The following is a 26,533-nucleotide window of genomic DNA, read 5'->3' as shown; positions in this document are numbered from 1 at the left end:
TATCTTCCTTTCTCCAGGCAGCCAAACTGGCCAATTATGCCAAATACCAGCGTCTCTGTGACACCCTTTTTGTGATCTTCAGTGCTGTTTTTGTGGTCACTCGTCTAGGAATCTACCCATTCTGGTGAGTGTTAGGGTCATGGAGCTGTGGTCAATATGTAGCTAATGATACCTTTTGCCAATTTAGGAAATAGGCCACCAAAAACCCTATTGCCCTGCTTTATCCTTGGCTTAACCCGACCCTTTGTGGACTCACAGGACCCTCCCACAGTATTCCTAGGGAGGTGTAATCCAGACTGAGAACATCCAACTCACTTGGCTGTGGCTTTCCTGACTCCTGTCTGAGGGACAGCCCTCACTTTATGCCTAAGTAATTCCTTTGCCTTCTTTTGTGCTGATTATAAAATTCTCAGCCTCTTCTTGTTTTCCTGCTCTTATACCTTCTACCCCACCCTAACCAACACACACACCACTCTCACTTGTACACTCCCTACTTAATGGTACAGAGTCAGTGACTGCAGGTTGGAGATTTTGCTTAGTCTGAGCGAATCAGCCACCACCTGTCCTGTATGTGCCTGAGGATCTGAGTAATGACTAGGATTATGATTAAAACTGCTGCTCCAATTGTGTGAAACTCCGCATATTTGAAACGATTAAATGTGACTTAATCCACCAATTTCTGAGATTCACATATCTTTCCCTGCCCCTAAAGATAGAAAATTTCATAGGCCCCCTTTCTTTATTTTCTCAGTGTTAATGAATATCCCTAGAATTTCAACTGTTAGAATGTATAGGGAGAAAACATACTGGGTTCTGCTTCCCAGGGAACTCCACTTCATTGCTGTCTACTTGGCTTTAACTCTAGAATCTCACCATTGGCCTACCTCTTCTAGGATTCTGAACACGACTTTCTTTGAGAGTTGGGAGATGATCGGGCCTTATCCCTCCTGGTGGCTCTTCAATGGCCTTCTCCTGATCCTACAGGTTCTGCATGTCATCTGGTCCTACCTAATTGTGCGAATTGCTTTCAAAGCTTTGATCCGAGGAAAGGTGAGGAGGAAAGATGGCTTCTTTCTTTGGGGCTGGGTAGGAAGATAGATATTACTCAGTAGACTTCTCTAGCCTAGTGAGCCCCAGCTACTCAAGCAGACCCAGCAAAAAGCTTAGGACTCCAGAGGACTCCTTTTCTGTAAGTGTTTAGCCTTTTAAGATATCACTAAGAGGGGTGCCTGGCTGGCTTAGTCAGTAGAGCATGCAACTCTTGATCTCTGGGTTATGAGTTTGAGCCCCACCTTAGGTACAGAGATTACTGGAGAAAGAAAAAAAAAAGATACAGGAGGGAGGATCTGCCTTCTTTCTGTCCCTTACAATAACTGTGGTTAAATAATGAACAGTGTTATGTTTCTAGATGGCTTTAACCATTTCCTACCCCTTACCTACTTCAGTGGATTTCATATTTTTGCTTTTTAGCACAGAAACCTTTTTTCCAAAGGAAATTGTATGTAGAACTCTACACCATAAACTTATGAAAGCAGAAATGTTTGATTGCCTAGGAATGGCATGGTAGTTCACAAGCCACCCCAAGATGACCACACTGTGATGTTTAAGATATGGGACTAAGTATTGACCTCATCCCACTGTTGTATGAAGAAATGATCCTAAATGAGATCGGTATTTAGGGTTTCAAATACCCGTCTTATGCCAAGAGCCCAAAAACACAAAGAAAGGTGTCATTTAGGGTAAAAATGATGAAACTCATAACTGAATTTTGCAAGTTCTGAAGCAGTCAGGCTGGGATTTGCGCATGGGCTGAGGATTCAGCCTTCAGCAAATGCAGAGCCCAAGCCAGGAGGGGTGGTGGGGGGCGGGGGAGGGGGGCTCTGCTAGAGGAGACACTGACTCTAGGACAAAGGGATGGAATGTAATGTAACCTAGGCATATATGATTTCTTGTGTCTCTGTTCCTTATGGCTGCAACTGGTTTCAGAACTTGCTCAGTGTGCCTATGCATCTTGCTGTAGCTACTGGACATCTCTCTTTTCCCCTGCTTTTCTTTCCTGACCAGGTGACCTATCCAGGAAGGATTAGACCCAGACTCTGTACTCTCCACTCTTTTCTCACCTCCTTCCTTTTTTCTATGCCTGGTGGGAGCTGGACAGTTTCATCTCTTGCATGTAAGTGTATCTGTGCTTCTAGTGTTCAGTAAAGCATGTCTGTCTGAATGTGTTCCTCTTCCTTCCTGCTTCCCTTCCTGTTCCCTGTGTTGTCTCAGAGCATGCCTGTCTCCTGACCTTGTGGGGCCATTGTTGACTGGAGCTCAAGTTGCCAGATAGTTTTTTCTAAATGGTGGCAAGAGTTGAGTCGACTCTTATTTTTTCCCCTTTCTGAGCCTCCCTTTACCTCAAATCTGTCAGTTGCCTGGGCTCAGAGGTCAAAGCTGCAATAAATCACAGAGTCTTAGAGCTAACAAAAGCAAGTGCCCCACTCCTTGGCAACAGCATATATATCTTTGTTCCCTTCTCACCCCCTTCTTTCCTTTACTTTTTTTAAAATTTATTTTTTATGGATTTATTTTTTTAAGCTTATTCATTTTAAAAGAGAGACAGCGTGTGCACTCAAGCAGGGGAAGGGCAGAGAGAGAGAGAGGGAGAGGGAGGGAGGGAGGGAGAGAGAGAGAGAGAGAGAGAGAGAGAGAGAGAGAATCCCAAGCAGGCTCTGCCAGTGCAGAGCCCAACAGCAGAGCTCGATTCCACAAACCGTGAGATCATGACTTGAACCAAAATCAAGAGTTGGACACTCAACAGACTGAGCCACCCAAGGCGCCCCTTACTTTTTTTTTTTTTTTTTTTTTTTTTTTAACAAAACACATTGAGGGGCACCTGGCTAGTTCAGTTGGTAGAACATGAGGCTCTTAATCTCAGGGTCATGAGTTGAAGCCCCACATTAGGCACAGAGCTTACTAAAAAAAAAAAAAACAAACCCACACTGATTATCTGTCAGTTCTGGAAGTCAGAAGTCTGACAGGTCTCACTGGATTTCTCTCCTTTACTTTTTATGGTCCATGGTAAAGAACTAAAAAGACTTTGCTTGATATGCAGGGTAGTTTTGATTAGAAAACGTTTTTCCAGTCCAAACTCTTCATTTGAAAATCTAAAACCGAAAAGCTGTGGTTAAGAGGTAAAAAGATTCAGGCTGCCTGAGTGGCTCAGTCGGTTAAGCATCTGACTCTTGATCTTGGCTTAGGTCATGATCTCATGGTTCTGTCAGTTCAAGCCCCACGTTGGGATCTCTACTGTCAGCACAGAGCCCGCTTCAGATCCTCTCTCCTCCCCTCCTCTGCTTACTCACTCAAAAAGAAACATTAAAAAAAAAAAAAAAAGGTGGGGGGGGGGGTGTCAAAATACAACTAGCAAGGTAGCAGGGAGATTAAATGAAAGAATCATTCAGTAATATTCTTGAAGGCCTACTTTGTGCCAGGCTCTTCCCCGGACCCCAGGGAGACAGTAGAACCACACAGAACCATTCTCTGCACTGACAGCATGGAGCCTGCTTGTGATTCTCTCTCCCCCATTCTCTCTGCCCCTCCCCCACTCACATGCTCACTCACTCTTTCTCTCAAAATAAACATTAAAAAAAAAAAGTAAAGATTCACAGACAGCAACATGATTGGGGCTGGGATTCTTCTCTTGATGACTGCCAATCCACTTTTCTTTTCACCAGATTGGTATCTTGGCAATGCTAAAGTTGCACAGAAGTGGTCTTGCCAGTGGGAAAATGGACAAGATTGGAGAAATAGTGTCATAGGGTATTAAGCCCCAAGACAGTAAAACTACGGAAGAAGGCCTAGTTATGAATCAGCTTTGAGGATAAAGCAACAGTCAGGATAACCAACATGAATAACTGCAGTGGCCACAACCATCACGAGATAGAAGCGATGGTGATGGCCATCTGTATTGTTTGTATTGGCCTTTTCTATTTTTTGAAGTGGGGGAGGAGAAGAGCATCTGGAGTTTCCCTCAGACCTAAACCTGGCCTCAGAGAATGATTTCACCTCCCTCGGCTGGTCCTGAGAGACACACACCCCCCACTGCCAACGCAGCTTCTTATTCCATAGGGAACAGAATCAGAGATGAGGAGAGAGAAACTGAGAAAGAGGCTGAGGATACCTTTTCACGATGGTACCCATGGCGCAGGTAGTGTTTTGAGTCAGGTGCCACCAGAAAGTGGGCCACGGTGGGAGCAGTGCCCAAACATGGGCTGTGTGGTCTGTCTGACAATAGCAGACAAGTTCTGTCCTCACCTTTTGTACTTCTGGCCCCGTCCCACGCAGGTGTCGAAGGACGATCGCAGTGATGTGGAGAGCAGCTCAGAGGAAGAAGAAGCGACCACCAACTCAAAAAGCCCCTGTGGCAGCAGCTCCAGCAATGGCGCCAATCGGGTGAATGGTCACATGGGAAGCAGCTACTGGGCTGAAGAGTAAGGTGGTTGGTGTGGGGACTAGAGCACACATGGACTTGTAGGGCCACTGGCAACCTGCTCCTCTCAGGCCTCCCCACCTACACTCTTGTGACTAGGGGCTCTGCAGGGCACTGAGGAGAATCAAAAGAGCAAATATTTTCACTTAAAAAAAAAAAAAAAACCAACTCTGCCATTTTGTATTTAATAGCCTCCCGGTTCTTTCGATAATGTTATTTGCTTTGTGGGTGTGTGTGTGGGTGTGTGTGTGTTTGTCTGCATGTGTATGTGTGTGTGCATGTGCAGGTGTGCATATGCACGAGTTTCATTCCCTGGGTTGGGGCACAATACTAGACTGGGGCCGGTAGGCCTTGTGCCCCCTTTGAACCCACCTCAATCCCAGATTTGGCTGCATCTTGAGTAATGCTGGCTCTGGACTGTCCCTTCCCTTGTTGTCCATGGCTTTTGAAGCTATGGCCATCTGAATGGAACAGTAGAGTTCAGCTCCAGGTTTCTGCACTGTTACTCCTCGGAGCTCGAAAAGTCACACAAAGTTGTACAGAAACAGATAACCATGGATGGATGATCAGGGTTTTTGTGGCCCCTAGCTAGATTCCCTTCCTACCACCTGGTAGTGACAGGGTCCTGCTGACGCCCTGCACTTCACTCAATGGTACGCAGGGAGCGGGAGTGGGGGTGGGTGAGCTGAGGGCTGGAAGAGGACAATAGCCACTGGGCGAGCCGCTTAAGGTTTATACTGTTGTTTACTCTTGTGTGATTAAAAGTGCTTCAACCCTCCTCTGCTGTCTCAGCCTCTTCAGTGACTCTATCCCCAATTCCCTGAATCCATACGCTAATTCAGAAAATGTTCAGACCTGATTCTAAAGGCTCTTAGACACCACATTTTTTTCCTTTCTGTGCATTGCTGGAAAGAGTGCCTACATTTTATGGCTTTATGTATTAAGAAAAAAATAAACATGCATAGTAGTCACAAAAAATACTGAGCAGATATATGCATGTTACCAAACCAACAAAGGATTTGGTTGAAGACACTTTTAGATACCCTTATTTCCCATACAGAGACTACCTGGGAGTCTCTACCCCTACCGGGGTAGACTACCTACCACCCCGCCTGGGTGGCTCAGTAGGTTGATCGTCTGACTTCAGCTCAGGTCATGATCTCACTCTCTGTGAGTTCAAGCCCCACGTCAGGCTCTGTGCTGACAGCTCAGAGCCTGGATCCTGCTTCAGATTCTGTGTCTCCCTCTCTCTCTGCCCCTCTCCTGTTTGCACTCTCTCTTTCGCTCTCAAAAATAAATAAACATTAAAAAAATATTTTAAAAAAGTTTTTAATAAAAAAACAAACAGACTTACTATGGGGCATGCAAAAATTTCTAAAAAAAATCTTACATAGTTATTTGGTCAGAGCTAAAGTTTTACATTTAGTTCCTCAAGTTGCCTTATTAGTTGAATAGACTAGTAATTGTGAAATATTAAATTTATTTTTGTAAGATTCTGTTTTTTATAGCATTTATTTTTTTTTAGTGTTTACTTATTTTTGAGAGAGTGCATGAACAGAGAAGGGGCAAAGAGACGGAGATAGCATCCAAAGCAAGCTCTGTGGTGACAGCAGAGAGGCCAACGTGGGGCTTGAACCCACGAGCCGTGAGATTATGACCTGAGCTGAAGTCACTTAATCGAATGAGCCACAATCAGTGTGGAGCCTGCTTAAGGTTCTCTTTCTCCCTCTCTGCCCCTCTCCCCTGCTCACACACTCACTCTCTTAAAAACATTAAGAATGTCATCTAGACTGGCACACATCACTTCCACGGTATTCTATTGATCAAAGTAGTCACAGAGACCACCTAGATTCAAGATAGAGACTACAGTACCTCTTGATGGGAGGAGCAAGGTCACTGCAGAAGGACGCGTAGAATGGGAGACACAGCTGCTTTCATCTTTGAAAAATTCAATCTGCTACACTGAGGACATGGTCTCAAATTGCTCAAAAAGACCAGTGGGGCGCCTTGCTGGCTCAGTAGAATATGCTACTCTTGATCTCGGGGTGGTGAGTTCGAGCCCCACATTGGGTCAGGCACAGAGATTACTAAAAAAACAAACCCAGATTGCCCATCATCTATCATGAGCTATCACGTTATCGCAATCCTAAAAGTAATGGTACGAGTTTCGTTCCTAAGTGATTCAGTACGCTGGTTGTAAACCAAGTTCTTCAGACTTTAGATCCAGTATTTCAGGCAGGGAAGTATTTTCAGTTCAATGAAATATTTAAGTGCCTTCTGGGTGGCTCTGTCAGTTAAGCATCCACTTCAGCTCAGGTCATAATCTCATGGTTCATGAGTTTGAGCCCCGTGTTGGGCTCTGTGCTGAAAGCCTGGATCCTGGAGTCTGCTTCAGATTCTGTGTTTCCCTCTCTCTCTGCCCCTCCCCTGCTCGTGTTCTGTTTCTCTCAGAAATTAACATTAAAAAAAAAAATTAAGTGCCTACTTTAGGATTGGCACTGTGGCAGAAGCTGGGGACACAAAGATGAACAAGATCTGGGTTTCTACTCTAAAAGAGCTCAGATACCCCGAGTAAGGGGGAAAAAATAACTACAATGTGATAAGAATTATTATTATTTTTTTTAGTGTTTGTTTATTTTGAGAGAGACACAGCACAAGTGGGGTTGGGGCAGAGAGAGAGGAGAGAGAATCCCAGCCAAGCTCCACACTGTCAGCACAAAGCCCGACGTGGGGCTTTAAACCCACAAAACTGAGATCATGACACAAGCCGAGATCAAGAGTCAGATACTCAACCGATTGAGCCACCCAGGCACCCCAAAACTATTCTTTTTTTTTTCTAATGTTTATTTTTGAGAGAGAGCATATGCACAGTAGGGGAGGGGCAAAGAGAGAAGGGGACAGAGGGTCCAAAGCGGACTGCACTGAGAGCAGAGAGCCCAATGTGGGGCTTGAACTCACAAGCCTGATCACGGCCTGAGCTGAAGTTGGACGCTTAACTGATTCAGCCACCCAGGCACTCCGTGATAAGAACTATCCTAAATTATTCTTGGCAAGATGGGAGAAAACTTGAAAATTGAAGCTAGGCCATTAAAGATGAGTAGAGTTTTGCCAGGAAAACAGAAATGGAAAGGTATTATGTTTAGAAGAGATGTCAAAGTATATGAAAGAGATCAGTTCTGGCTTAATGCAGGCTAAAATAACCTGAGACAAACATCTAGAAATGGTACATAAAGGTCACTTTTTAAAATATATTTTTTTGGGGGTGCCTGGGTGGCTCAGTTGGTTGGGCATCCGGCTTCAGCTCAGGTCATGATCTCACAGTCCGTGAGTTCGAGCCCCGCATTGGCCTCTGTGCTGACAGCTCAGAGCCTGGAGCCTGTTTCAGATTCTGTGTCTCCCTCTCTCTCTGACCCTCCCCCGTTCATGCTCTGTCTCTGTCTCAAAAATAAACGTAAAAAAATTTTTTTTTAATTAAAAATAAAAAAGAAAAGAAAAAAAAATATGTATTTTTAAGTTTATCTATTTGAGAGAGAGGAAGAGAGAGAATCCCAAGCAGCCTCCACAATGTCCGTGCAGAGCCCAACGTGAGGCTCGAACTCCCCAATCATGAGATCATGACCTGAGCTGAAATCAAGAGTCAGACATTTAATGGACTGAGTCACCCAGGTGTTCCCTGGTTTTTTGTTTTTAATGTGTAGCTGAGCTTCCAAGAAAGGGACACAAAAGACACAATGAATTACTAGAGGGATAAGGGGAATATACTTGCTAATGCTGACAAGAGACAAGACCAAGCAGGAAGCTGGAAATGAGACCTCCAGTTAAAGCTGGGACCCTGAGATAGCAACAGTCTTAGTGAAAGAGGGGAAACTGAAAAATGCATCCAGTTGGCAAAAGAAGAAAGCGAGGAAGTTTGCTTGGGCTTGTGGAGTCGGAAGATTCCGGAGTTCCAGGCCCATGAAATGGGCCTACATTTCATGTGAATTTGAGAACTTTTTTTTTTTTTTTAATATGGAATTTGTTGTCAAATTGATTTCCATACAACACCCAGTGCTGATCCCAACAAGTGCCCTCCTCAATACCCATCACCCACCCTCCCCTCCCTCCCACCCCCCATCAACCCTCAGTTTGTTCTCAGTTTTTAAGAGTCTTTTATGCTTTGGCTCTCTCCCACTCTAACCTCTTTTTTTTTTTCCTTCCCCTCCCCCATGAATTTGAGAACTTCAAATAGATACTTCCTATGTGGTCTAGGAACCGTCATGACCCCCACCCCCACCCCCACCCCATCCCCAAGTAAGAACTTGCATGAAAGTGGTCTCAGGTCAGTTATCCATGGCACTGCTCTAGAGAGACATGTGCATGATGATGCAGACCACGTGGGATGCTTACGCCACCACCGCCACCACCTCCCAGATAAAAAAGCTCTAGAAGACCATCTCTGTCAAACCTGCAACACCTTTGATTAACAAAATCTTGTTATCCAGAATACAGATACAAAGAAACAAAGACAACCCAATAGGAAGACAAAGGCAGGGGAAGGAGCAAAGGATATGAATAGGCAGTTTCTAGAGGAAACATATGCTAATGGATAAGAAATCAACAAAAAGGTGCTCTACCTTACCAGGAGTCAGTATGTAAATTAAAACGAACAGAAACCACCTAACACCACTTTGGAAAAACAGCTTAACAAATAACTAGTAAAGCTAAATATTAGTAATAATTATTCTTGGGAGAAAGTAGCATATGGGCCCAAGGAACCTACACTTTTCAAGGAGGGAAAAAGTGGAGATGTCTCTGTGATCTTTCACTAGAGGGATGGAATAAATTGATTTACTCATACAGTTGGAATATTATGTCGCGATTAAAAACTAGGTTTCTTGGGGCGCCTAGGTGGCTTGGTTGAGCAACTCTGTGCTGGGTGTGGAGCCTGCTTGGGATTCTCTCTCTCCTCTGCCCCTCTCCCCGACTTGCATGCACGCTTTACACTGTCTAAAATAAAAAATAAAAAAAAACAAAACCGACTAAGTTTTGTCAATATGGATGTACTAGTCTGAGCCAGTAGGATGGAGATATAGCTATCTAGATATCTAGATATCTAGATAGGTTTCTTAATTTGTTATAAGAAATTGGCTCACATGGTGGAGGCAGAGAAGTCCCAGGATCTGAAGTCAGCAGTTGGAGCACCAGGAGAGCTGATGTATTTCCAATCTGATTCTGAAGGCCTGACAAACCAGAGAGCCCATTGGTATAAGTTCCAGTCCGAGTCCGAAGACAGAGGAAGGCCAGTGTCTCAGTTCAAAGACAGTCAAGAGGACAGAAAGCATTCTCTCTTACTATGCCTTTTTGTTTTAATTCAAGTTGACAGTTGACAATGGACTGACTGAGGCCCAACCACACTGGGAAGGGCAATAGGCTTTACTTCGGTCTATGGATTCAAATGTTAATCTCATCCAGAAAAGCCCTCACAGACGACCAGGAATGTTTAACCAAATATCTGGGCACTCCGTGGCCCAGTCATGTTGCCACATAAAATTAGTCAGCACGATGGATAAATAAACGTCAAAAACAATGTTGAGTGAAAATGGCAAGCTTCAAAAGAATATGTCCCTTTTGATGCCATTATAACATTACTTTTTTTAACCCCAAAATAATAATAAGGGCATTTCTATAGTAAAAGTATGGAAACATATACAGCATGAGAAGGATAGATAGTGTTTCTCTGGGAAGGGAAGATGTGGATAAGATGGGTAAATGGCATATTTTATTTTTAGTGCTTTAAATACATTTGGGATATTTCAAAAAAATTTTAGTGTTTATATATTATTTATTTTGAGAGAGAGTATGCACGCATGCGGGAGGAGTCGAGAGAGAGGGAGACAGAATCCCTAGCAAGCTCTGTGCAATCAGCGGAGAGCACAACGCAGGGCTCAAACTCATGAACCTTGAGATCATGACTTGGGCCGGAATCAAGAGTTAGATGCTTAACCCACTGAGCCACCCGGGTGTTCCTCAAAAGTATAATGCATTGGCAGGGAACTGGAACTTGTTGGGAGTTGGATCAAAGTGGGAGATGAGAATACGAAGATGGCTTGGGGCCATATAGTGAAGGACCTTGACTTTCGTGCTGAAGAGTTAAGTTTTAGATGGTAGGTTATGGGAGCCCTCAAAGGTTTAAAGCAACAAATAAGTCTTTGAAAAGTACTCACGGGGAGGGTATCTTACTAATCGGGACTAGACCTTAGAGGCACAGGAAATGGAAAAGGAGACTATGAATTGACACAGACTGATAGGTAGCAAGGTTACAATCTGTTACCACCCTCACCTCAGCCATCTGCAGTTGTTTTTTCTTGTTCAATAAATAGTCTTTTGAGGAGCAGGCCTCACCAAGAAATTTAGCCACAAACCCTAGGCCTATAGAAAACAAAACAAAACAGATTGGGGATCTTTTTTCACTCCAATGACTGCTCTATGAAAGACATCTAGGAAACAATACTAAACTTATTGGCAGCAACAGGGCTCTACTGACAGTAATTTATTATAAGGAATTGGCTGACGGAGTCACAGAGGCATTCCTTTTTATGGCTCTGCCTGGCTACTTTCCTTCACTGTCCCCTCCCTGCAGTAGGGTTCCCAGGACAAACTATAACCTTGCCAGCAAAGCTGACCTTGACTAACACAGGGTGTGGAGAGCCATGGTGTCCCAGGCCTTGCCCATTACTGGCTCTCTTCTGAGTCTCTGGCCTCTGAATAATAGAAGAAACCAGAGAAAAGCAAACTCAATCAACACACACCACATATTTTACGTATATATAAACACACTGGAAATGGTTAACACTAGTCACTTCTGTGTAGGGAAATGATGAGGAATAGAGGGAGTGACAAGGGGTACTTTTACTTATCTCTATTTTTTAAATATTTTACATTGGAAATATATTCATGTATTCAAAAAAAAAAAGCTTACAGACTAGTAGATATGATACAAACAAACATCTTTTTCCTTGAACAAAAAAAACCAGTAACTATTTTTGAAGCAAGCGTGGCAATAAGTTGATAACAGTTAAAACTGAGGGATGGGTATGAAGGTTTTCCTTCTATTCCCTCAGCTTTTGTATATGTTTGAAACTCAACAGATATTTTTATTATACAAGCTATATATATGTGCTCATCGTCAAAAAAGGAATTAAGAAAGTACATGACCTCTCCATTTGCCCCAATAACTATGAATGCTTGGTATACAGCCTTCCAAAACCACTTATCAGATAACCACATGTATACAAATGTTCCTTTTAAAGCAAAAATGAGATCATACTACACATATTCTGCTAGTTTTGACTGATCAACATTCCACTTTGTGGTATGCCATTATTCTTTAACTTATTTAACACTCTTTGTTATGGGGCACCTGGGTGGCTCAGTCGGTTGAGCATCTTTCTTCCGCTCAGGCCACGATCTCACGGTTCGTGGGTTTGAGCCCCACATTGGGCTCACTGCTGTCAGCATGCAGTCTGCCTTGGATCCTCTGTCCCCTTCTCTCTGCCCCTCCCCTGCTTGTGCTCTCTCAAAAATAAACATTAGAAATTTGTTTAAAAAAAGATTAAAATATTGCAAATAATATCCTTCTACAAATACGCTGTGCGGTTGTATGAATATTTCTAAGGCCTAGAGGCTTAGCCGTGAAATAGGTAGGTAAGAGTATAGACACTTTACATTTTTGATGAAGACCCTACAAACTTGTCATTTCCATTAGCAAGAGAATGCTGTTATTTAAATATTAAAAGTGCTGTGAAAGGGTACATAACTGGTTGCTATGGAGCACAAAAGAGGTCTTAAATATCACAACAGGGATCCAGTAGCCAGTGGTTCTCATCTATAAAGTCCAACACCTACTTTTGTTTCTTGTGAAGGCATTTAAGGGCATACATCTCCTGACACCAGCTTGGGCTATGTTCTGAAGGTCTGCATGAAATACTTTGTTTCATTGCTTTAAATTAAGTTGAAAATTTGTGTTTTTTCTTTAAGGGTTGCCAGGAATATTTCATTTCCGGCAAGTTGAGATTATTTATTTATAATTATATTGGATGTGATAAGAGAATACAGACTTTAAGATTCCTACTTTAAATTTGTTTAAGGATTTGTTTTAAAAAATTGTTTTGGAGGGGTACCTAGCTGGCTCAGTCGGTTAAGTGTCCCACTTCAGCTTCAGGACGTGATCTCAGCTTGTGAGTTTGGGCTCCGCATCGGGCTCTGCGCTGACGGTGACGGGGCAGAGCCTGCTTGGGATTCTCTCTCTCTCTCTGCCCCTCTCCCACTTGCTCACACACTCTCTCAGAATAACAAATAAACTTAAAAATAATAAAATAACACTTGTTTTGGAATAGTGAATACAAATGTTTCTAAGTGTTCTATGGTCATGGAAAACTGTTCCATATTATACACATACATGCACATATACATGTCAGGTTTGTTGTTTGTATTATTTCTTCTCAGTCCTTATTCTAGTGCTGTTCAGTTCCAAAGTATAATAAAGTCCCTCACTATAACCATATTTTTATCCTGTTCTTGCATTCCTAGGAATTTTTGCTTTAGCTTCTTAGTTGCTTTGTTGTTTGTTGCAAACAAATTTATGATCATCCCTTCTTCTCAAGTTATTTTTCTTTACATTAGCAAATGATCACTTTACTGTTTAGTATTTAACTTTTCTTAATATTGTCACTCCTTACATCTGTCTACATTCTTCAGGAATGTCTTAGCCATCTATTTTCAATTTCTCTTTATTAATGTTTATTAGAAACTACCTACAACTTGGATTTGCTTTTTTAACCCAATCTATTAGTCTTTGTCTTTTAATTCAGTCCATTGATATTTAGTGTAATAGCTCATGAACTTGATGGTATTCACCTTGACAGCAAATATGTCTATTCTTCTTAATTAAATACAGTTTATGCTCCATAAAGACTTAACAATTGCTTGACGGTTTTGACAAGCTACATTTAAAATGACAGTGGGTGCTCCAAGTGAAAATGACCGTCAGACAATTAGGAGGTAAAGAAGCACTGGACAGCTACATATTGGCATTATCTGTTCTATTAGAGATTTTTTTTTTTAAGTTTTTATTTAAATTCCAGCTGGTTAGAGGCACCTGGGTGATTCAGTCAGTTAAGTATTTGCCTTTGGCTCAGGTCATGATCTCGCGGTTTGTGAGTTTGAGCCCTGCGTCAGGCTCTTTGCTGATAGCTAGGAGCCTGGAGCCAGTTTCAGATTCTGTGTCTCCCTTTCTCTCTCTGCCCCTCTCCTACTCATGCTCTGTCTCCCTCTCTCTCAAGAATAAACATTAAAAAAAAAATTTTTTTTTTTAATTTCCAGCTAGTTAACATACAGTATGTTAGTTTCAGGTATAGAATGTAGTGATTCAACACTTTCATGTAACACCCGGTGCTCATCACCCCAAGTGCACTCCTTAATCCCCACGTCCTATTTCACCCATCCCCCTACCCACCTACCCTCTGGTAACCATCACTTTGTTCTCTACAGCTAAGAGTCTGTTTCTTGGTTTCTTTTTTTCCCTTTGCTCATTTGTTTCTTAAATTCCACATGAGTGAAATCACAGTCTTTCTCTTATTCTTCTGCTTAGCATAATATTCTCTAGCTCCATCCATGTCTTACAAATGGCAAGATTTCATTCTTTTTTATGGCTGAGTAACATTCCATTTTGTGTGCGTGTGTGTGTGTGCCCTATCTTTATCCGTTCATCACTGATGGACACTTGGGCTGTTTGCGTAATTTTGTAGTTGTAGATAATGCTGCTATAAACATTAGGGTGCATGTATCCCTTTGAATCTGTGCTTTTGTATTCTTTGAGCAAATACCTAGTAGTGCAGGGGCACCTGGGTGGCTGAGTCCGTTAAGTGTCCGACTCTTGATTTCAGCTCAGGTCATGATCTCACAGTTCGTGGGGTCGAGCTCCACATCAGGCACCACGCCGACATCACAGAGCCTGATTGGGAATCTAGCCCTCCCTTTCTCTCTGCCCCTCCCCCACTCATGCTTGTGCACTGTAAATAAACAAACACTAAAAAAAACCCCTAGTAATGCAATTGCTGGATCATAGGGTAGTTCTATTTTTAACTTTTTGAGGAACCTCCATACTGTATTCCAGAGTGGCTACACCAGTTTGCATTCCCACCAACAGTGCAAGAGAATTCCCTTCTCCACATCCTCGCCAACACCTTGTTTCTTGTTGATTTTAGCCATTGTGACAGGTGTAAGGTTTGCTCATTGTAGTTTTGATTTGCATTTCTCTGATAAGTGATGTTGAGCATCTGTTCATGTGTCTGTTGGCCATGTGAATGTCTTCTTTGAAAAAATGTCTATTCATGTCTTTTGCCCATTTTTTAATTGGATTGTTTTGGGGGTGGTGAGTTTTTGTTTTGTTTTTAAGTAATCTCTATACTCAATGTCAATGTCAGGCTTGAACTTACTTACAATCCCAAGATCAAGAGTTGCAAGCTTTGCCAACTGAGACAGCCAGGCACCCAGGGTGTTGAGTTTTGTAAGTTCTTTATGTTTTGGATACTAGCCCTTTATCAGGTATGTCATTTGCTCTATTGGAGTTCTCCAGAGAAACGGAACCAACAGTTTAGAGAAAGAACAAAAGTGAGAGTGAGAGACTTATTTTATGGAATTGGCTCACATATTGTAAGGACTGGCAAGTCTGAAATGTGTAGGGCAGGCTAGCAGGCTGGAAATTCAGGTAAGATGGATGACGTAATCCAAGATCTACAGGCTAGAGCGGTGCCTGGCTGGCTCAATAGGTGGAGCATGTGACAACTGATCTCGGAGTTGTAAGTTCAACCCCACTTTGGATATAGAGATTGCTTTAAAAAAAAATCTACAAGCTGGAAACTCAGGCAAGGTTTCTGGTTTGTTTTTTTTTTAAGTAATCTCTTCACCCAATGTGGGGCTGGAACTTAAACAACCCTGAGATCAAAAGTTGCATGCTCTACAGACTGAGCCAGTCAGATGCCCCCCATGTTAGTCTTATGCAGTATTCCTTCTTTGGGAACTCTCAGTCTTTGCTCTTAAGGCCTTCAACTGATCGATGAGGCCCATCCATATTATGGAGGATAATCTGCATTACTCAAATTACTAAATTACTGATTTAAATGTTGATTACATCTAAAAAATACCTTCACAGCAACATCCAGACTGGTGTTTGACCAAACAACTAAACACCATAGCCTAGCCAAGGTGACGCAAAATTAACCAACACCTCAGCACCACAGCAAAAGATGACCAAATGTGAATGAATTATATCTAAAACACCTACTTTATATAACAAGTATTTTTAACACTCCTGTTACTATCCTTAAATACAGTAATTAACGTACCTACACATAATTTTTTTTTAATCAGCATAATGCCCGAATAGTAATATAAAGCAGTTTTTAAAACAATTTACAATGAAATGATGTCTGCCTACAAATATTTGGACATAGTTATATTAGCATTCAGATGGTTAGCACTTCTGTGCATTCACCATCGATTCAGTGTCTACAAATGCAGATTGTTACGATTAGCATTGTGTCAGAGACTCAAATACCAAGAACAGGCTTAGCCATCAATAGCATGGCTTTGTGAAATGTAGTCTTCCCTCCAAATTACTGTAAAACAAATTACTGTAGTCTTCCCTCCATTTAAATAAAGTTGCATAGCTAGAGAATTCAGAGAACACTAAACCTGTACAAAAAATACTTTTGTGTTTATATGGAAAAGAGATTATAGGCTTGGCTAATTATAAACTGTCTTTTCACTTATTTGAATATCTATGGGGACATTTAATAGTTGCGCAGGACTTGGGACAACATGTTGTGCCAAGATTATCACAGGCATTGCAAGAAATCTAGCATCCTTGGCGTTCACCCACCAAATGCCAGAGATGCTTCCCAATCACAGTGACAAAACACTTTCACCTTGGCTGGGGGGCCGTGGGGGGCAGGGGGTGGATACCACTTCTGAGAACCACTGTAGTAAACAGGAAGCTATCAAAGATACTTCCCCCAAGTTTTTCTTTGAGCAATTGGGAAAAAAAAATGCAGAAAAACATGAAGACTACTTACATACTCCCATTATTTCCAGTACCGAGATTTAACACCTCTAACATTCTGTCTTATCCCCAATCTTATTTGTAAAAGAAGTACAAAATTATAGACCTGTGACATTGTGTAGAAGAAATACAGGGGCGCTTGAATGGCTCAGCTGGTAGAGCACATGACTCTTAATCTCAGGGTCCTGAGTTCAAGCCCCACGTAAAAGGTAGAGCTTATTTAAAAAAACAAAACAAAAAACATACTCATTTGCTCTTCTTCACAGGTTGTCGGCACAGAATTTCTAAGGCCCCTGTAACCTCCAGAGTGAGGACTGTATGCTAATGAGATGAGTTGGTGGGCCCTTAGTTTAAGGATGGGAGCTGACTGCCACAGAACAGGACCAAGCCATGATTAGAGGACTGGAACTTTCAGCCCCACTCTCCCAACCTACAGGTTGGGAAGAAGGGATGGAGATTGAGTTCATCACCAATGGCCAATGATGATTTAATCAATCACGCTTACGTAATAGGACCTCCATAAAAACCCTAAATAATGGGGTTCAAAGAGCTTCTGGGTTGGTGAACATACTATGGTGTTCTTAGGGTGGTATGCCTTTACCCTGCCCTAATTATCTCTTCCATTCGACTGTTTCTGAGTGGCATCCTTTATAATAAACCAGTAACAGTAAATAAGGTGTTTTCCTAGTTTGGCTCTGTGAGCCATTCTAACAAATTATCAAACCTAAGGAGGAGGTCATGGGAACTGAGTTGTAGCCAAGTCACGCAGAAGTGGGGGTAACCCAGGGACCCACTACTTGTGATTGGCATCTGAACTGGGGGACAGTCTCAGGAGACTGAGCCCTTACCTGTAGGGTCTATACTAACTCCAGGTAGCTAGGAGAACTGAATTATGGGATACTTAGCTGCTGTCTGCAGAGCTGGGAGAATTGTTTGGTGTGGGAAAAACACATTTGGTGTCAGAAATCCTGTGAATAGAGGAAACAATTGTCAATTTAAAACGCCTTCAACCTCTGCCCTACTCCACCTCACTTCACCCCCAATACAACTTCTATTGTGAGTTTAGTGTGTCTTTTCAATCTATTTTTACAATTTTATCCACAGCACGGAGTATGGTCTTTCCCATGGGTTTGTGATACTCTATCATACTCAATTTCTCACATATACATATGATCTGTTTCTGAGATTATACTATGCCAATGATCTATTTGTCTACTCCTGCACTATAATGCCACATTTATATTACTCTAAGCTTTCTACTATGTCTTGATATCTGGTAGGATCAACCCATCTTTTTTGTTCCTCTTCAAACCTGTCTTAGCTACTTGTGCTTTTAAAGATTTTTTTTTTTTTTTTTTTTTTTTAACACTTTATTTATTTTTGAGACAGGGAGAGACAGAGCGTGAACAGGGGAGGGTCAGAGAGAGGGAGACACAGAATCTGAAACAGGCTCCAGGCTCTGAGCTGGCAGCACAGAGCCCGACGCGGGGCTCGAACTCACGGACCGTGAGATCATGACCTGAGCCGAAGTCGGCCGCTTAACCGACTGAGCCACCCAGGCGCCCCTTAAAGATTTTTTAAAAGGAAAAATGGTGTTTTCTATAGACATGTGACCCAGCATAGGACAGTGAAGAATCCAAGAAATCTTACTGGAAAAAGAGAAGACAGGGGAGTAGAGAGGATGTTCTATTCAGAAAGAAAGCACAAACAGGCACAGAACAAGAAACAGCATGTGATCATACAGGCAGTTGATATTAAAGAACATAAAGCATGAAGTAGAAACATAAAGTGGGTCAGGTCTCAAGGACCTCATATGTCATGCTAAGGAGTCTGGACTCAACTCTACGGGTGAAAGAGTCTTAACCTATTGTTTATGATAGAGCTTCAGAGAAGATTGAAAGCAAGAGAGTGCCATAATTTAGTTAGTTCCAAATAGAGATCTAGGATAGCAATGTGGCAAATAAATTAGATGAGGTCAAGATTGGAACCAAGACCCCTAAAAGGCTTCTGCAAAATTGTAAGCAAGAAATGGAAAGGACAGAACTGATTTAGTGGATGCTTAAATAGTAAGAATGAATAAGACAATTACTTGGTTGGGAGTAGGATACAGGGAAATCTACTAAAACTCTCATTTCTGACTTGGATGATGACATCATTAACTAAAATAGGGAGAAAAAAATAGGTCCTGGAAACAAGGAATGCGATTAGTTGTGAACATGTCAAGTTAGGGGACTATGAGATATCCAAGTGGATATGTCACACAATTGGATAGAGCTGAAGCTCCAAAGGTCAACCTAGACGATACAGGTTTGGAGGTCAGCAGTAGGGATGAATAGCTGACATTTATTGAACGCTTATCATATGCCAAAGAAATACTTAACATGAATTATCTCATTTAATCTTGAAACTAATCTTTTAAATTAGGAACTATTATTTTTTATTTTTATTTATTTTATTTTTTTAATTTTTTTAAATGTTTATTTATTTTTGAGACAGAGAGAGACAGAGCATGAATGGGGGAGGGGCAGAGAGAGAGGGAGACACAGAATCGGAAGCAGGCTCCAGGCTCTGAGCCATCAGCCCAGAGCCTGACACGGGGCTCGAACTCACGAACCGTGAGATCGTGACCTGAGCCGAAGTCGGACGCTCAACCGACTGAGCCACCCAGGCGCCCCAGGAACTATTATTTTTTAATCCACCTTAAACAGAGGTAAACTGAGGAATTAAGAATAAGCAACTGGACTACTGCAATACGGCTAGAATGGTAGAGCTGGGATACCAACACCGAGTACTTAACTATTCTTGTAATGTTAAAATCATTGAGTGCCTAGAATAATCCAGGAAAAACATACAGAATGAGAGAAATGGTCTAAAAACAAAATTCTGAAGCACATCAGTGTTTAAAGTGGGCAGAAATTCCCAAAGGAAATCAAAAGAAAAAGTCAAAGGCATAGAAGGAAACAAGAGAGTGGTCCCTCCCTAGGGCCAAAGTCCAACTTCAGTGCAGCAGAGAAACAGCCAGGGAAGGACCGAAATCATCAGTGGGTATGGCACAACAGAGGCCACGTTAACCAGGAGTTTCAACACAACTGTGGAGGTGGAACGAATTTTAAGTCTGTGGAAGTGGCATCATGTGGAGTTCTCCTTAAATAATCTTGAGCAAGTTCACATACTGAGAAGGAAGAATGTGAATTAGAGACAACTAATGGAGCAAGGTCTGGGATTGAAAGGGTAATGAGGGAGGCAAAGACTGCAGCAGAGCTGTTTGAAGGATCTGTGATGGGCACAGGCTAGACAGGAAATCAGTTTAGGTCAAGAAAGGGCTGAAAGACTGGAAGAAAACAGAAGGTAGCAAAAGACCTGAAGTCTCCAAGTTCCAGAGAGGGTGGAAATGAGAAGGTAAGAAAGCTTCTCAAAAAGACTGATGTAAGAAAAAAGGGGGGGAGGAAAGGGGTGAAACAGAAGTCGGAGAGAAAAAAAAAAGACTGATGTTCCACTTTTTTTTTTTTAGGGAGTGGGAGGGGCAGAGAGAGAGAGAGAATCTTAAGCAAGCTCCACACCCAGCGCTGAGCCCAACCTTGAAGTCAGGACCTGAGATGAAATCAAGAGTCAGACGCTTAACCTACTGAGCCACCCAGGTGCCTCTATGTTACATGTTTTGAAAGTGCACAGGGGAGCTTGGAGAATGGTAGCGACCCTACCATACAGGCAAGTGAGAAAGCAGAGAAGGCGAAGCAGAGTTCTTGGTTAACACACCGAGAGAGGATGGGAGTAGAAGGGCTGGTGGTCTAGGAAAGCTGAGGTTTTTTTAATCACAGAAGAGGGCCTTTCGGTGACAGGTTTAGGAGTCGGACAAAAGTCAGAACAGTATGCACATGAGAGAGACAAGTGTCCAAGAGGATTGTTATTTTGGGCGATTACCAAGAATGACGTGAACCAGCAAGACTCAAAGCTCAACATGGAATGGTGGCAAGAACAGCTCTTTTCATAGTTGGGTTTTACCTTGAATGCACGGTTTTCTTTCACATCCTCTTCACAACTTTGTAAAAAGACCTGCAGGTAGATTTCCTATGTGAAATCAATCCTATGCTAATACTACACCCCCTGAGTTTAAGGAGCTGGACTGCATTACTATAAGCTGCCCAACAATTCTTCCCTTTGAGAACTAGGCCTCCTTCACTTTGGGCAATTTTGACAGGGCTGTTAAACAAGGGCTTCTGCCTTCCTTAACTGAGGGGTGCACCGCTGGCCGTGAGCTTGCCAGAGTACTTGTCAATTACCTTGACACAGTAATTGGTGCTGGAATGGTCACTGACCAAAGAAGAGCTTTGGTCTCTACGGAGTCTTTTCAGGGGATTTATACAGATGCTGAGACAGTCTTTTCTGACATCATGAGTTGATACTACCACTCCTAAAACTGCACACCCCCATTTCATGGGTGCTAAGAACTCAAAATATAGAAATCCAGTCTGTGACTAGAAAACAGGTAGTCAAGGCCCCACCTCTGTAGCCCATACCCTATTTAAGTACACAAAAATACCAAGACACAGACACGGCAAAATATTTAATGTCTGCCTTATCCTCCCATTCCTGTTGTGATTCAACAGCCTCCCCAAGATGGAGTATCAGAGAAAACATGGGCACTTTTTCTCAGCAGGATTTGGAAACCATTAAGGCCCTAGTTCTCTTGACTTGGAACTGAGTGCAGGTGAGATCGTTCCACAGCATGCCTCAGGCCTCTCTGTTCAAGGAAAATAGCCCCCCGGTTCTACAGGACTCCTGAGGTCTTCTGTTCTTCTGCAGCCTGGCGCCGGGAGCTGCGCCGCTGGAAATAGTGGTAGACTCGGGCACTGCAGAGGTAGCCCCCGTACACAGTGAGGAGCATCATGGAGGTAGAGAAGGTCTTGTAGCCAATGTCAGCTAGTTGCTTGGCAGTTGGCATGTTGTCCCCTACAAAGACAGACTGGATTTAGACCCAAGGATACGGCCTCATCTGCCCAGCCCACTTCTCTGCTTAAGGCCATTCTACAACTTCTGCATCCTGCTTAGTCTGTCTGTACTCTACTCTGGATGGCCACTACACGCACGCAGAGTCTCATACTGGAAGATACTGTTCAAGAACTCTTAAGATTCAAAAAGACAAATATAGTCTGCATATGAGATACAAAAACACAGCTAGAAAGAGGTGCATTTGAATGACATCACAGGTAACACCCGGCCCTCTATGTTTGTGGGGAAAAGTGACTGGTATGAACCACCCAGAAATGTTTGTAACTGGTATATGACTGTAAGCACACATCAATTTTTCTGGCTAGTAGGGAATGAATGGGGGTAGTCAGGGATTAAATGAGAGCAGGAGTTCTCTCCGGGAGATCAAATGGGAAACTTCTACGCTATATCCAATTTGTTTTCCCATAAAACCAATCTTGTTCACAGTGGTTAAGTTCCCAGGTGATCCCTCAAGCATCTGTTTAAAGCCATAATATACCTGAAATAATGCCAACAGTATGTTTATACTATTTCAATTATACTCAACCTACAACTTTAATTCCAAGTTCCAAACATAATTCCAAGAACCTATCCTAAGGGTTAAAAAGAAACTGAGTCCCCAACAAATTGTTAGCTCACATTTGCATGAATAAGTTACTTCTAATTTAACTGTTCCCTAGATACTCTGAACTAGAGAACAAGATAAAGTTTAACATGGGAATCTTTCATCCTGAACAAAATGTTCCTCAATTTGGGACTATGAATGTGTTCTTAGGCTCCTCTCTGTTGAGGGACTTGAAATTAAAAGACTGAAATTAGCGAGAACAGGTTGCTTAAAAGTCAAGAATTTGGAAGAAAAGCTCAGGATTGGCTGGTTTAGGGGTCAAGAGTAGGGTGAGGCAAAGAGCTTCTCACACAAGCTCTACGGGCAAAACACTGCCTTTGAGCCAGTTCCTGAGGGTGGAACCCAAGCTGGGCTGAGGCACAGCTTCCCTGAATTCTAATTCCAAATGACTATGGAAAGTGACATTACATAGAGGAAGAAAACCAAATGGCACAGGTTCAGGCGAGAAAGAGTTGCGTTCTTGGTTATCTGAGGGTTGAAAGGGACCCTGAGCTGTGAGACAGTGAAGAAAACACACATACCTCGAGCTAAGGTGATAGACAAGATCCCAGGAAAGAGACCTGCAACCTTCAACCTCCGTCTCACTTATTCCTTCTCCACCTATCCCCTATTATCCCGGCCAGATGCTAACCAGTTATAGGACCACTTCTTCGAGGGGCTGGAGGGAAGAAGGCTGGAAGCATTCACCAGCTAACAAAAGTAAAAGGATGGTACAGCTTGGCTAGAAGAGCGACAGAAGACCTACTGACAGATGTAATTTTGGTGTCTAGAACCTCACTTTCGTTTCTTGTCTAATCCAACCTGAGATTTCTATGTTCAAGCTGACAAAAACTCTCCACAGACCCTGAGCTAAGGCAGGGCAGTAGAAATGGAGAGGAAAGATGCACAAGTTATTTTGGAAGAATGTGATTTATCAACGGAATGGATTAGGGCAAAGCTGAAAATATCTCCAAGGTAGCAAATTAGGAAACTCTGTGGATGGGATATTAATAGGGATAAGAAATGGAAAGAAAAAGGTGTATCACTGTGCGTATGGGGGCGGTAGTGGCAGTGAGTAGCAGTCAAGTTCATGAGATGGGTTTTGGATATGTTAAAATTCAGATGTTCAACACAACATTCATGTGATAATGCCTACCAGGCAGAAAGACATGCAAATTGGACCAGATCTTGAGAGAGAGACTAGGCTTTAGATACAGAGGTTAACAGTGACACCAAAGCAGAGGATAAGACCAGAGAGAGAAACCAAGGGAACGCTAGTTTGAAGAAGAAAAAGAATTCATGAAAGAAGGCAGGTGGGAAATTCCAGAAACATCTAGGAGGGCTTTTTCATTTAACTACATCTCCCTTCCTGGCTGCAAATCACTGCAATCAAGTCACTGCCACTGACTGAGTTATCCTTCCCACCTGTGAGCCAGAATGAACACTAGGAATTACCACTCCAAGTTAAGTGCCATGAAGACTGGTCAGATGAGATCACCAGATGGGAAAAGATAACTCGATCATGGGTAAACAAACCTAGGGTAGAAGTCAATTTAGTGCACTGATTAAGTGAAAGCACAGATCCTTTTTTTTTTTTTTTAAATAGGCTCAAGCCCAACATGGGGTTTGAACTCATGACCCTGAGATGGAGAGTCCCATGCTCTACCAATTGGGCCAGCCAGGCACCCAGTTAAAGCACAAATTCTCAGCCAGAGTTCCAGTAGAGCCAAGAACACCACCTCCCAAGTTTCATGTGTCTATGTATTTTTCTGGGACAGAGAGAAATAGATTACTAGAAGGGTAACTTTTTACCTCAAAGATAAGAATTCTTGTGATTTTCTGGTTAAGGGAACAGAAGTAAAGGTGCAGCAGCTTGAGGATGTTAACAAGATCAAGGAAATTCTGTTTTGTTTATTGATAAGATACGGATATGTTTTAAAAAGGAAAAGGCTGGTGGCTAACCTGAGAATAAAAAAAGAGGTGGATAGGATGGAACAAGATCCAGGATGGTTCAGGAAAAGGCAAAATTAGAAGCCCAGGTAGAAGGATTTACCTTGGAAATGAAAGAAACTTGTGAGGTTAGCAACACACTCTGAGAGACATCCATTTTCTTAAAAAAAAAAAAAAAAAAAAAAAAGAAGAAGAAGAAGAAGAAAAGAAAGAAAGAAAGAAAAGCAAAAAGCTCAAAGCCGGGTCTGTTATGGGGTGATGGGGTTAGACTGAAGTTTTTAAAAAATAGGGAGGCAAAAAAAAAAAAAAAAAAAAAAAAAAACCAGGGAAAAAAACACAAGAACCAGTATGAAAAATTTCATAGGAGTGCAATCTGCAAAGTTCCGGCTCTTCTCTTTTTCTGCCCCCTAAACATGGGAGTACCTGAAGACTCGAGTTTCTCCTCTGGAAATCATTTCCTCAAATGTGTTCCAGCCACCTCCGCCTAGATTTACTCATTTATCTGTCTACCTTTTACTCGTACTATGAAGGCCACAAAGAAGAACACGGCTTATGTCACAAAACAGCTATGGTCTGATGGGGAAAAGCCATATATCCCAAATCCTGTTACCTAAGGCAGAAGACGGAGCGGATCAGAAGAGAGGCAAAGTGAGAGTTCAGAGAAAAGGTGGGGGCTCAAGAAAAGTTAGCAATAAGCTGGGGAGGGGGTGTGCGGCTCTGTCTCTTAGATGCGCAGGCAGGATTTACACCAGTAGAGAATAAGGAGGGGGGGAGCATTCGAGGAGCCGAAAGCAGCGAGTGGAGCTGTTTAATCTGTAAGCACGAAGGGTGCCCGGCGAAAGCCACATATCAAGGCGCAGCCGACTGTAAGGCACGGAAGGGTCCGAGCTACCGAAGTCAGAGCATGGAGGGCCAAGGCGCGGGGTTGGAGTCAAGGTTTCACGGAAACCTATGGCTGTCGGGGGCCTGTAGGGCTGGAAGCCGGGCAGATGGCGGCTCGCGCGGTTCGCGGCGCAGGAAACGCGGTGATCTCAAGGGCACTGAAGACGGGGGCTTGCCAAGATGGGTTAACAAAGGCCGACCCAAGACCGGGCGCCTCAGCGGACAGGCGGCCCCTGCGGGACCCTCGCAACGGTGTACCTGGATGTTGCAGCTCCCCAGCGTCCAACCTCGGCCTCTGCAGGCAGCGTCAGGCCGCCGCAATCTGCGCAATTTCCTAGCGCAGCCGGACTCAGCAACATTGACCATGTATGCGTTACTGGCATAGACCTGGGGCGCTATTGGCGCGGAAAGCCACCCTTTCCGCCCCCCCACCCGACCCGCTTACCCTCTAGGACTCCGCTCCGGACGCCAGAGAGAGCAGCGCGCGGAACACAACACAAAGCCACCCACCGAGGATGCAGCTCTCGTCTGCCGCAGCTCGGCTGGTTGCCGCCTTTGTGCTTCCGGGCCAGTCACCCTTACTACGCATCCTCAGACGAGTCTTTCTTTCGGAGAGGACCGTTGCGTTCTGGGGGTTGTAGTCATTGTCCATTGAGAGAGGGTCTTTGGCGACCCAGCTCTAGAACCGGAACTTTTAGGGATACACAGTCAAGATAGAAAACATAACCTTTCTCTTCGACTCAGAGAGAGTCAGCCAATCCCCAGCCTAGGCGCGGTGACGCCCCCGGAGCTGGTAGATTCTCTAGGGGTCAGCCCGCTGGAGGTGGGCCGCACTCCCCCTAGAGCCTGGAGCTGCCCTCTTCCGCGTGGCCGGCTTTGGCCGAACTCAGGTAGGAACCGATACGCACCGCGAGGCCTGGACCGCCAAGAATGCTACAGGTTTGGCTAGGGCCACAGAGTGGGTACGAGGGACGAATGTCTGACGTTTCCGGCCAGTGCGTGAGCTCCCCGCTTGCAGGAGGAGTGGTGAAGACCCAAAGACCGCACTGGGAAGGGAGTGTCACTTGGGGGAAAAAGGACCCGCATGGGCACCCCTGCCAGGGGCCCAGAGTGGCTGGGATTATCGAGGGGGGATTTCCGGGATTTTTTCTTCATTTTTTTTTTCCTGTGGCATGAGTGAAAATCTATACATGCAGTGATACACCACAGCATACACACTGCCACGTGCGCTGAAGCGCCCCCCTCCCCCCCAACTCGTTTCTGGAAAAACCACGATTTATTGAGTAGACAAGTAGTAGGCTTGATTGGAAGGCCCGGATTGTTAACTGTGGAGTGAACAAAAGTAGGCAAAGGTGTCGGACTACCTAACAAGGTCGCAGCTGCAGCTGAAGGCAAAGAGCTGTCTTTCTGTCCCCACTTTGACCTCCTGGGGAGGAGCTCTGGTTTCAGTCAGTGTCCGGACCTGGGCCCAGCCAAATCTGGGGTGGCTGTGCCCCTCACTCCTGCAGCCTGATGCAGGCAGCTCTGCCCTTTA

At 43.5% G+C, this 26,533-nt stretch overlaps 2 protein-coding genes and 1 non-coding gene across 7 annotated transcripts in view; 1 reads left to right on the top strand and 2 right to left on the bottom strand.

Annotated features, from left to right (window-relative positions):
- CERS5 (ceramide synthase 5) overlaps nt 1-5,252 on the top strand; it is a 33,143-nt gene extending 27,891 nt beyond the window's left edge. For 3 of the 4 annotated variants that reach the window (XM_042946482.1, XM_042946485.1, XM_042946484.1), the window contains 3 exons: nt 18-124; nt 894-1,050; nt 4,330-5,252. In XM_042946482.1, coding sequence (XP_042802416.1) covers nt 18-124; nt 894-1,050; nt 4,330-4,479 — 414 coding nt within the window. In that variant the 3' untranslated portion in view covers nt 4,480-5,252. Of the gene's footprint in view, nt 1-17; nt 125-893; nt 1,051-2,064; nt 2,174-4,329 lie in introns of all 4 variants that reach the window. The other variant, XM_042946483.1, reaches the window with a different exon arrangement.
- A 15,871-nt stretch (nt 5,253-21,123) lies between these two features.
- Nucleotides 21,124-25,628, bottom strand: LOC122224537 (cytochrome c oxidase assembly protein COX14). 2 transcript variants are annotated; one of them, XM_042946479.1, is made up of 2 exons: nt 25,445-25,628; nt 21,124-21,524 (listed from the first exon to the last, which is right to left on the bottom strand). In XM_042946479.1, the coding sequence occupies exon 2, from the start codon at nt 21,514-21,516 to the stop codon at nt 21,343-21,345; it is 174 nt and encodes a 57-aa protein (XP_042802413.1). In that variant the 5' UTR covers nt 21,517-21,524; nt 25,445-25,628; the 3' UTR covers nt 21,124-21,342. The 2 variants fall into 2 exon arrangements, with proteins under 2 accessions (XP_042802413.1, XP_042802414.1); XM_042946480.1 differs by lacking the exon at nt 25,445-25,628 and adding an exon at nt 25,258-25,331.
- On the bottom strand, nt 23,779-23,851 carry TRNAE-CUC. The gene has a single exon. It is a non-coding gene; the product is annotated as a tRNA-Glu (tRNA).
- Nucleotides 25,629-26,533: the final 905 nt, after the last annotated feature.

The sequence above is a fragment of the Panthera leo genome, chromosome B4 (genome assembly GCF_018350215.1).
Source record: "Panthera leo isolate Ple1 chromosome B4, P.leo_Ple1_pat1.1, whole genome shotgun sequence".
In the NCBI taxonomy this organism is placed as follows: domain Eukaryota; kingdom Metazoa; phylum Chordata; class Mammalia; order Carnivora; family Felidae; genus Panthera; species Panthera leo.
Note: the sequence above shows the minus strand (reverse complement) of the source record. Positions and strands in the feature narration are given on the sequence as shown.

Coding starts and splice junctions, on each gene's coding strand:
- LOC122224537 (XM_042946479.1), bottom strand. CDS start 21,516: ATGCCAACTGCCAAGCAACTAGCTGACATTGGCTACAAGACCTTCTCT.